This window comes from Etheostoma cragini, chromosome 5 (assembly GCF_013103735.1).
Source record: "Etheostoma cragini isolate CJK2018 chromosome 5, CSU_Ecrag_1.0, whole genome shotgun sequence".
NCBI classification, from domain to species: domain Eukaryota; kingdom Metazoa; phylum Chordata; class Actinopteri; order Perciformes; family Percidae; genus Etheostoma; species Etheostoma cragini.
Genome location: NC_048411.1, coordinates 6493162 through 6505256, shown reverse-complemented (window position 1 = coordinate 6505256; position 12095 = coordinate 6493162). Strand labels below are relative to the sequence as shown.

The window sequence follows — 12095 nt, the reverse complement described above, 5'->3', positions numbered from 1 at the left end:
GAAGAGAAGGCCTCACACAGTCTCTATGTGGGTAGGAGGCAGAGCATGGTAGCTGCTGTGTGTGTGTGTGTGTGTGTGTGTGTGTGTGTGTGTGTGTGTGTGTAAGGGAGGAGGGGGAGTGCAGCTGGGTTTGTTTATTGTCCCACACAGTTACTCTTAAGGTGAAGGATGGGACATAATCGATCCCATGAAAAATGGCTCTAAATTTGTTAACGAGAGGGTGGGTTGGGGCATTTAGCTTGTGCTGTTGCAAAGGCTCATTAATTGTAATGTTTATGCATGTTAATGTTAGCCAGAACACCTTGTGAGCTCTGCTTTGTGTCAAACGAACAGCATGCATCACGGTAGAGTCTGGAAGGCCGGTGTGTGGGTGTATAGGAGAAATGGGTGCCACAGAGCCCACCTCTGTGTCCACAACACAGTGTGCCCAGTGCATTGGAAAGGTCCTCGACTGCTTTCACTCAAGGGGTTTACCTACCTTGGGAGAGTGCTGCAAAGATGGAAAGTTATAAAAAGGGCCCCATAAAGCACTCCATCTCAGCTGTAAATACTTTTCTTGAGTCACGATGTTTAGACATCAAGTCAATTTGGAACACATTGTTGCACATAAAATGGAAAACAGAGTGTTAAAGCTGAATTTAACATGTGGATATAAACCCATTCTATAAGCCCATACTTACAACCATCATGTCACATATTGCAACATTGAGGGATTGCAAGAGCATTCCATCATTGCTCAGCAATAGACTGTAATGGGGCTAGTATTCTTTCAACAAAGTGCTTGTCTGGTTTGTATGCAGTGCCTGAAACCCCCTCCCCCAACCCTTTTCCAATGTTGGAATCAAAAAAATGTTTTTCCCGAAATTGAAAATCCGACAAAAACAGCCACTTTACACAACAATTGACCAGGCTCTCTTTTTTCATTCTTTATACAACTGCTTTCATGTGTACTTCTAACTGTATGTTTAGATAATATACAAAGCGAATTTTAGAAGCAGCACGATTTCCAAACAAAGTCAGTGGAAGTACACACGAATTTGCCTGTGGCTGCATGAATTGACTCAAATATGTGTCCATGGCAGTTGAAAATGCTAAAACGTTAGGGAAAAATATGCACATTTCCCAGGGCTTTATCAATCTGCTTCATGAACGCAAAGAGACAAGACAAAAAAGGGGGCCGGAGGGAAACAACAGAAAAGATTTACTCCTTGAGTTCTAAGTTTTGTCAGATGCTGAACTGAACACAAACACACAGTTCCACTCCCCCATAAACGGTCGGAGCAGCGGATGAGCTTATAGCTCAATGTAACAGTTGGTACATTGGCGGTTTGAGCTGTATAAACATGGACTGCACAAGCTGTCCTGTAGAGGTGAGATATTGCTTTGCTTTCTTTCTGAGCACACCTTTATGTCTTGTCATCACCATGAGATTAGATGTGATAGGATGTCATTTCTCCCAGCCAAGAAAGTGCAGCACATAACCCCTGTAAAATCACAATTTCTCATTTTTACACTTTGATTTTAGTACGAATGAACAGGATATAGAGTGTTAATTAGTGTGTTTTAGAGGTGCTGGTAGGTGAATATTGTTACCTTTGGAAAGAGCTGGGTGATTACTTTGATTTTACTTCTCAAAGTAATTGCTCGGACTAGGAAACATGGCAACAACAACACAACTCAGTTTTGACAAAAAATCACACAAGCATTCAAGCAGACAAGTTATAAACAAGCTGAAAGTTTAGCAAGATTATGTAAATCACTTTATCTTAAACTGATTACAATTTGAAAGTGAGTTCACCTGAAAAGTCAGCAATGGTGCCTCAAAATGAAAATGGTGTGCACGCAACAAAATTCCAAAACAGCCCTGCTTACTGGACATGAGGTGAGGCATTATGAACTGTTAACGTTAACAACAACATTAAGTGGTACCTAGTTTACCGACTTGAATTGAATTCCCCGTTGCAACTGTCATGAGGTCAGAGGATTTGACTGTGCTGTGCGTTTTCCTTGTTGCTTCCTTGATGTCACGTCCCCCTCACAGGACACCATTGTCATTGTATATCACTCTGCCCCCCAAATTCCACAGGATGAGTAACGGCTGCGTGTCGGTTCCGTGCTCCGCCATCCTTTAATAACCACCAGGTCCGGTTTTGTTGTGAAACGACTGCGGCCATGACTGACAGCTGAAGTCTCCAGGACCCACGGATTCATGTAGAATAGAATCACAAAACAGTTTGTCAGAGAGGAAACAACTCTTTGCTGTGTTTTCAAGGTGTAGTGCAGGGATGATGGTGGGGGGTGGCTTTGGCTCAGTGGTAGAGTGGTTGTCTGCCAATCGGCAGACACTGAACCCCAAGTTGTCCCTGATGCTGCGCATCGGAGTGTGAATGTGTGTGAGTGTTTATCTGATGAGCAGGTGGCCCCTTGTACGGCAGCCTCGGCCACAGTGTATGAATGTGTGTGAATGGTGAATGTTTCCTGTATGATGTAAGAAAGCGCTTTGAGTAGTCGTTAAGACTAGAAAAGCGCTATATAAAATACAGCACATTTACATACAGCACAAATATGATCCACCATGAGCATGGTTTTATTTTGTTTCTATGCTCGACCTCCTGTCCTGCATTATCTGCCGTGTGCTAAATTTTGCTACAGAGCTCTCCGGCGTCCAGCAAAAATAGAAAATGTAGAAATGCGTCTCAGCTCCGGGGGTCTGCGGATCACCGGAGGACGGAGTTGGGACACAGCCGCTCCGCAGTCCGTGGAAATACACACATTGACTTTAATGAAAAAAGTATGACACCGGCGCCATTCTGGAGCGGATCCACAGTTGTTCCGCATACAGTGGAATTTGGGGGTGACAGTCAATACCGGCGGTGACAGGCGTCTGATTGCTTAAGTGCTATGTGTTTGCGTGCGGGGATGTGTGTGTTTATGTTGTAAAGAAGGTAAAGGAAATGTGTCCGTTTTATTTTCATTGCGATTCATTATAAGTTAGCAGCCGTTTTTTTTTTCAACTTTCAACTTTTTTCATCCTGTCCAATCCTGTTAAGCATGTTTCCTCGGATCAGGGAGGCTCCAAAATCATGTTTGCAGCTGTTGCCATGGTCCCGCTGCACGTTCCGCGATGCCCTGTTACATCCTGCTCCGCTCTGCGGTGCCATGCAACGTCCTGCTGTGTCTTGTAATGCCGCACAGTGCCCTGCTACGCCATGAACTACTACTACTACAAACTACAATTTTTTGTGACTGTTATTGCCACTCTTTATTTTAACCCCAACCGGTCGTCAGACACCGCCTACCAAGAGCCTGGGTCTTGTCCAAGGTTTCTTCCTTAAAGGCAAATTTTCCTCGCCACTGTCACACTGTTGCTTGCTCTGGAGGGAACTACTAGAACTGTTGGGTCCTTGTAAATAATGGAGTGTGGTATAGACCTACTCTATCTGTAAAGTGTCTCGAGATAACTGTTATGAATTGATGCTATAAATAAAAATTGAATTGAAAATTTAATTGTTTTTATTTTATCCTGTCCTTTAGTTTGTACACTGTATGTCAAGTATAGTAGGTCAGAGTTTAACCAGAAAGTTCTGTGTCTGTAACTGTGATGAATGTTTAGAACTGACAGTTTAATAATTTTACCAGTTGCCTTTCTCTTCTATAATATATTCTATTAGGCTGGTGGGTTTGTTCAAAGCCCATAAAATCAACTAATATTTTTGCATATTTCCTCAAAGGTCAGCACTCTTACTATTTGTTATTTATTAACTTAATTTTTGCATTTCAAAGTTGAACTTAATGCCAAAGCACCTCACAATTGTACTTCTTCATGAGTACATCTACTGTTTGCTAAGAATATTTTTAATTTTGGTATGACATTTTTGAAATCATAATGCTAAAGCAACCAGGGCCTAATAGCAGAAAACCAGCACTCTGTCCAGAGAAAGTTGGAAACACCACATTAGATGTTTGTTTTTTTGTCCAAAGTTGGTACAATGTATCATAGACCAGAATTATAGACTGGTTGAAAGGACAAACAGTCATGTGAAAAGACATCTGGTGTCATCTTTGCCCATGCACTTTTCTCTCAAATTTGGATCAACCGAAGTGCAAAAGTCACCAAGTCACAAGTTTTATACCTTTGAATAAAAACTCCTGGATGATTTGGACTAATGGTGAGTGAAATAATTACACAATTGTGAATTAATGCCTCAACATATGATGATGAATGGCTCATTTGAAACTGAAATCAAGTCCATGTAATTTTACACAGATGGAGGACTTTTAGCTAAAGTCACCCTCTTCCAACCACATACATCACAGCACTTCACTGTGATTTCTCAGTTTTTAGTACTCAACTATAAAATAATTATTCATAATGGTTTTTTCATGTTCTCAAGGATTTTTGGCTCGCTGGTTTGAAGGCAAAAATGTAATCACAATGAAACCATTTCATCAATTCTGCTACATGTGATTAAATGTGGACATGGCTAAAACCTGAAGAGAAAGGTTTGCTCAGAATGTAAACATCTGCAAATTGAAGAAGGAATGCACATATTCACAGTGGGTTGGCCTGGTCTTGCATTCTGACTTATGTGGTTTTGCTGAGTTGCATATAATCAATTCTTGCTCATTGCACCAGTATACAGAATATATACAGTATATATGCAGTAGATGCTGGGACATGTGCGAAAGAAATGCAAAGACGTGTTTGTTTGGCTGTTTTATCATTCTTGACACAAATCAATTTGTCATTTCTGGCTTGCAGACAGAAAACATGTGGGTGAATATGTGGTGATGAAAGCTGAAGAAGCAGCACATATGACCATGAAGCCCTTGCGGTTTCCTCTGTGCTTTATCAAATACTAGTGCATTGCCCGTTGAAAATGTGCCTGATTGGAAAGGGCTTGTACTTGGCCTGTGGTATTGCTGCTTGTAGAATTCATCAAAACCCAATTGTACCCCAAAATGATTTACAGAAGGACTCGAGACCACTTAATATGCAACTCCACTGCATGGCCTACTACTGAATTACAGTGTAGGCTTCTACTACATCAGAGGAAGACATTGTACTACTGTATTTACCTGACAGAGAATGCTGCAGATTCAGAAAATAAATCACAAAATATCACAATGACAATGTGGAGTAATCAGACATTAGCCTCATGGACTCCTGGCAGTACGTTACCAGAGAGCTTATCTGCATTCAAACACCTGAATCGGACGGTGTGTGTGTGTGTGTGTGTGTGTGTGCGCAAAGACAGAGAGAGAGAGAGAGAGAGAGAGAGAGAGAGAGAGAGAGAGAGAGAGAGAGAGTGTGTTGTCTCGTGTCGGATCGTTAAAAGATTTCAGCATGGTGTTCATTTCCACGAACAGGTTTAGTAGCTTTCGGTTAACGGTGAAGTAGGCGATTTAGACGATTTAATTAACCCGGCCCAATGTGAGTCTGATAAAAACTGAGATTTTCTCCCATTGCACACCACTCTCAAGGAATAGTCTTCGATGTTAGGCTTGTGCCAGCTCTCAGCAATTTAATACAACACCAGGAAAGGAGTCCCCCTGTTGTTCTAAGGCGTTCTGCATGTGGCGTTTGCTGATGTGCAGGTTACCTCCCCCCCCCAAACACAGAAACACACATACAGATACGTCTCGGTTTATAAGATAAATGGCCTGCATCAGTGAAATCACACTCTGTATGCACTTGTTCTCTGGTTGTTGCAGGTGTGGGGTTCTGAATTGTCCTGAAATTCAGGAATTATACTTTGTTTATTCAAAGGAGTGCTTTTCTGCACATTTCTGTGAGTCTGAGGTGTATGTCACATTTTAGTTGGCTGCTCCACTGCTTTGTGCCTCTTCTATCTTTTGCATTTTTATCCAACGCCATATTTGGCACTGTACTTACTCGTGCCCATAGCAAGACACTCGCCAAGTTTGAAATCTATCAGACTAACGATTCAAGAGATATGAGCATAAAACACACACACACAGACTGTAACTTATAGATAGATAACCGTTTGTAGTACAGCCTAAATCAAGTATGAAAGTGTTTTGCTGCTTACTTTCAACAAACAATCATATATCAGTGTGATGCAGTATCATGACATATTCATACAATGAGATGTCTGAGTAGAACCTTTGACTCTCTGTGGGCCAGAGAAGAATTCACTCTCCCCCCTGAGCAGTAATAATGCTGTGCACCCCAGCATGAGGTATGAGTTATTTGAGAGGTATTTTGGCCTCAGCCTTCATGCACACAGAAGCATAATTAGGCTAAAGTAACTGCAGCATGTTTTCTTCTCACTTTTCTTCTTCTCCTCGTCTGCAACCAAATGTCACAAATTGCCTGCATTAGTCACGGTAAGTGCAGTGCATCCAGGCAAGTCATCAAAGGCAGCCAAGCACCATTTTGCGAAAGTTTCCCCAATCTCACAGTATAGACATAATTTAATTTTTTTTTAAGTGGAATCTGTTTGATTTAACTCTCTGTCCACGATTAGTTACTGTTAAAAGACAGAGTCAAAGTATTTTCCTGTAAGTTCAACAATCAACTCCTCGTCTATATTCTTTGCATTCCACTTCCGGGATTGCTCCGGTGCTGCAGGGAATTCCGCTGGATGCATGTTTTTTTCAATTCCTTCTACTTTCTTTGTGTTGTGTTGGAATTTTAACTGCTCCTCAGATCTCTGCATGGTAAATGGAGACAGCTAGCTACACTATCTATACAATCTGAGTTTTCTCTCACACGACTATTTTGCAGTGGCTCTGTGCAGAGTTTTGCACTACCCATGATGATTCTGATTGGTTTAAAGAAATGCCACTAAATAAGAGCACGTTTTCCTCCCATCCAAAAGCTGTGTGGAGTGGCCAGACTCTCCTGCAGCGTGCTTTGGAGGAGGGTCTGGCAAAGTGAGACTAATCAACTCCTAACCTGGTGGTGACACCAGGGGTGTTAATTGGCAAACCCAGGCCCTCCCCTGGCACAGAATTTCATTAAATAAAAGACAGGTGGATGTTTTTCTTGGACCTTTTTATTTTTTGCTTTGTTTTGATTTATAAAGTTATAAAAGGTGCTTTCTGAGTATTATTGTTACTTTTTGATGCAGATATTTCTTATGTCTGTATTTGTTGTGGATTAGGATTCTTTCTCTCTCTCTCTCTTTCTTTCTCTCTTCTCCCTACCCCTCACCCTAAACCGGTCGCAACCACCCACTGCTGTTTGTAGTGTCATAAAAAATGTCTGTTACGATTTGACACTGTAAATAAAATGTAATTGAAATTGAATTGTTGTCATTGTGCCCCCATTGGAAAAAAAGGTTTCAACAGTATTAGGCAAGCCAACAAGTATTTTGTTTAATGCATACTGATGCCTTTAGGAGAACTCAATCATGTCAAAGGTCTATTAGCTTGAAGAAAGAGGGAAAGGAGATCTACATGACTTTATCAGGAACCCTCTGAAAATGAGGTTAATCTCATAGGAACTTTCACCAGATCGACATTTCAACACTAAATGTACAGTTTCAGTTTTCAAGTCTGTTGCCAATCACCCACATTGCAGTAATTATATTTTTTCCATGACAACCCCTCTTACAAGCTGCTCATGAAAACTCAAATCAAGTCAAGTACACATCCTTTCATCATAAAGCATGTCTCAAGAGACTTTGGAGAAAACAAAATGGAACCAGTCTACAATACGTCACTAAATAAAACAATCCCATATAGTACACAAATAAAACTCAACTGAAAAAAGCAATGACATGCGTTGCTCTCTGCACACTCCTGGTGTTACTTGACTAAAAGCAGGTGTGCTTGTAATTTCGTAATTTTAACATAGGTTATAAAAGAGCTTTTTTGCCCGCAACATCCGTCATGCACACCCACCTTGTCAGTCTACGACTGACGTCATGCTCTGAAGCAGATCCAGTGTTTAGCCAGCACAGCTGATGACAGATGCTTAATGACATACATGTTCATTCTGCCATGACCGAAATGCCCTTTCATGGAAGTACATGTACATGTATGCGAGATTACGACTTTAAACAGTGAATATAGATGGATGGCCTTTCTTTGGCAAACTCCGTCCTCCCAGAGGCCCGCAAGTCCAAATATTTAGTCTCTCTATTGTTAGTCACACACTGTTAAAGCAAAAAGTTTGGAAAGTGAATGTGGTAGTGACAACAGTGACATCTATGCCTAAATAATCATATCTGCTTTTGTTAGCAGAACGTTTTTTTCCTCCATTTCTCTGTTGTACACTCATATGGAAAGAGAATGAAACCCCTCCACTCGCTGAATTTCTTTGTCTCGCTGGGGTTTGGGCTTGTTGCTGTCCCACTGGTGGCTTTTAGCAGGCCTATTCCTACTGACAGGAAGCTTCCACATGCATTTGAGCAAAGCCAGGCGTACTTTGGAGAAAAAAAAAAATCCTGTCTCCTAAATTTTAAGTTTGCCTTAGCAACCGTGGCAACAAACTGTTGTTGGATGCCATTATCCCATAAAGCCGCCTGTGTAGCATCGCCATAACACAGCCACCCTTATTAAATCATCACATTCATTTAAAATGTTAACAGAGGTGTCATCTTTAAAGCACTTTGGAGAATCAATGGACTTTCCTTTTAACACGCATCACCACTTTGGCAAGAGATTGCTATGCAGAGGTCGTAGTTAATGATAGTTTAACTGATGAGCAATCTAAGGTTAGTTTTTCAGCATTTCATGTTGCCCTGATTCTGATTTGACTATAGCTAAACAATGATTAACAGCAAGGTTTTAACAGTTTTCTTTTTTCATTTCAACCTTTGCACCTAGCACATTTTGATAATTGTGCCATCTATCACCATCCATCCACACTGCATAATGCATTTAACATTCTGCATGCTGTTGCAGAATGTTTTTCTCCTGGCCTCTGTTCAAGAAGTGAAAGAAGAAGAAAATTTCTAGGTGAGGGGTGTCCTCTGCGGTGGAGACAGCTGCAAAACACATTGATTTGATAAATACGTTCAACTAAGCTATTACTCTAAAAGGTCTGTGTTTGCTGCGTTAACACTTAAAATCAAATTAAGTGCTTTGTGTTATCTGTTGCTCTGCAAGAACTGTTACCAACACAATGGAATGCAAATTGGCCAACATTTAAATAGAGGGATTTCACATCTTCAGTCTTGTTGCAGAACAAGGCAAAGCTGGGAGGAGATAGACACTTGGGGCTCAGCAAATTGACTTTAGCCTGTAGTGTGTAATTAGGTTGGATAAGGATACACTTCCCCAACTTTGCATGTGCAGCAAGCACAAGCAGAGCTCTAGTAGATCACCAACCCCCTTTCGATAAAATAATATCCACAAGACAACTGTTTATTGTCAGACAAGACTTGGCCCTAAACCTTATTGCAAAGTTAAAACTTTGATTAAAGCAACTTGATCTACAACATTATTTTGCAAGGACAGATTTATTACTAGGGAAAAAATGTGGGGGGTCCTTTTTCAATATCACCAGATTTTTTACAAACTGAGGCCATTCTCTGTGTATATTATCTTGTGGGGATATCTCTAGTTAATTGCATATTAATTAAATTAGCCTCACTTTACTGGGGGGAAACTTCCATCCTCCTCAGTGACTCATGTGGTCCCCTGTACAACACATTGGGAATAAAAGATGTCCTCCATACACTTCTATTCTGTGCAACTTGCATGATAAGTCACAACCTCTAGGTTTAGCTTGTGTGCCTTCATTTTCTATCCTCTATTTTGTTGTCATTATTCAGTATTTTGTTTTGACAAAGGAAGTACACGTAGGGGAGTAAAGGGAGGGGTAGGGAGGCTCCTGGAGAGTTTTTACACACTGTGTAATTAAGCTTTTTGACTGACAGCAGAGTGCCAAAAGGCGCAGACGCGTTCCTATTGGCCGGCGCGCACTTTACAATCTCCTCTTGTTTCAGAACTCCGCACAGGCAGAGCGCTTTACCTCCCCAAACTCACGCAGCAGCCAGACGCACCAGAGGAGCGCGAGGGGGCTGCAGCAAGAGGAAAGTGCCTGTGGACTTTACCCAAACCAGAAACTCAATACTTTTTACGCGCATCGATCAGCATAGTTCAGCTTTTTTTTCTGCATTTCTGTCTTGTTATTACTCTGATTTCTTTATGTAGTGAATGGTGAATCGTCTGTCTAAGCCGCATTGAGTTCCATTCATTTTATTGCTGAAAAAGAAAGACCATGTTGTCTGCTTCTGAATCCTTCTGGAGGATGATCCGGCTGGCTGTGACAGTGGCGCTCATGTCAGCGTGCAGAACGTCACAGGACGAGTACCTCGGCTGGCACTCGGACATGTACGGGCCCAGCTACGGCAAGCCACCCCAGTGCGTGGACATCCCGGAGGACCTGCGGCTCTGTCACAACGTGGGCTACAACCAGATGCTGCTTCCCAACCTGTTGGAGCACGAGACCATGGCGGAGGCGAAGCAGCAGGCCAGCAGCTGGGTGCCGCTGGTGTACAAGAACTGCCACCCGGGCACGCAGGTCTTCCTCTGCTCGCTCTTTGCGCCCGTGTGCCTGGAGCGACCCATCTACCCGTGCCGCTGGCTGTGCGAGGCGGTGCGGGACGGTTGCAGCCCCATTATGGAGGCGTTTGGCTTCCCCTGGCCGGAGATGCTCACCTGTGACAAGTTTCCCCAAGGCGACGTGTGCATTGCTATGACGCAGCCCAATGCGACCGAGGCCTCCAAGCCCACAGGTAATTCAATTCACTGTTGACAGATTTAATTGTTTCACTCTGTGTCACTGATGGATCCCTATATTTAAAAGTGTAAATTATTCATTTACTATAAAGACAAGGCAACTGAGTGTGAATGGCATTTTTATGAAAAATATCCCATTATTTAAATACAATAGTAAAAAGCACATGTTGTGGTGGTCACTAAGCAGATACACTGGGACATGTGTGGATTTAATCCCTTGTTCAAGAGAACATCAATGGTAGTTGATAAAAGAAGGCTTCTGACCAGGAAAGATCTCCCCTCTCTTTGTCCCTATGCCTTTACATAAATGAATAATATTAAAGTGGTAGTAGTCTAACTAATGTGGATATTTTCACTATGACTGCAACTAATCATATTTTCTTCTAAATTCTTCTAAAATTTTGAACAGAGACGCAATGAGATCTCTTTAATTATGTTTTTAGTAAATTTAATTTTCCCCCATCGAGGTGTAAATGCCATTTCAAAGCCTTCTCCACACTGCTACGAATTAAAAATAGCCTAGATGTAGTCACATTTTAATATATTATTGGGTCTAAAACAGAGAAAAGCAACAACTCACAATTCATACAGAAGCTGGATGAGGAAAATATTAAGCATTTCTTGCTTGATAAATGACTCAAATAATGAATCAGTTTGTGAAATTATCAGTGATTCATTTTCCGTCAATTGAGCACAATGCAACCATTTGGGATTCCTTAATATAACCAAGCATTATCTAACAAAGTCTGAGTAACTACCTGATTGAGAAAACAAACAGCCACCACTTTGGCACTGTGTAAAAAATGACACCCGTGCACTTTAATGGGCTTGAGAATGTTGTTTCAGGGCTAAAGGTGTGTTTGCAAATGTAAATCCCAACACAAACGAACCAAATAACCTTTTGGGGGGAAATCAGCTGTGAAACCCTGGATTTGATCTCATTTTAACAATGTCAACCCACCTCCACCTTTGTGCTTCTTAAAGAAATGTGTGGTTACCTTTTAATTTCCCTCTATAAGCTGCAAGCATAAACTCTGGTTTCCATGTGAATGTGAAGCTGCTTGTTATTGACTTGGAGTTATATATTGAAAAAGCTCTAACAGATGGTAGTGATTTATTCTAAAGTGTTTGTTGAGCTGGAGTAAAATGCTGTGAGGAAGTCCAGGAGCATAAAGTGAATACCTGCATCTACTAACCCCCTTTTCCTACCGTGCCACCACTGAGAAATGCATTGAAACTGACCAAAGGTGGAGGAGACAAAGACATACTTTGGAAAACACACTGTCCAAATAATGTATGTTGGCATGAAACAGAGTTGGACACCTCATTCAGCATCAGTGAAGGGTGTGTGTGTGTGTGTGTGTGTGTGTGTGTGT

General features: G+C 41.6%; 1 protein-coding gene and 1 long non-coding RNA gene across 2 annotated transcripts in view; both read left to right on the top strand.

Annotated features, from left to right (window-relative positions):
* The first annotated feature begins 8302 nt into the window (after positions 1 to 8302).
* Positions 8303 to 12095, top strand: part of LOC117944789 — a 14856-nt gene continuing 11063 nt past the window's right edge. Inside the window, exons 1-2 of the long non-coding RNA XR_004656652.1 lie at positions 8303 to 8313; positions 9703 to 9707. This is a non-coding gene — a long non-coding RNA (uncharacterized LOC117944789). The remainder of the gene's footprint in view (positions 8314 to 9702; positions 9708 to 12095) is intronic.
* The window catches only part of sfrp1a (secreted frizzled-related protein 1a), a 13237-nt gene continuing 11063 nt past the window's right edge, over positions 9922 to 12095 (top strand). Inside the window, exon 1 of the mRNA XM_034871918.1 lies at positions 9922 to 10715. Coding sequence (XP_034727809.1) covers positions 10199 to 10715 — 517 coding nt within the window. The 5' untranslated portion in view covers positions 9922 to 10198. The remainder of the gene's footprint in view (positions 10716 to 12095) is intronic.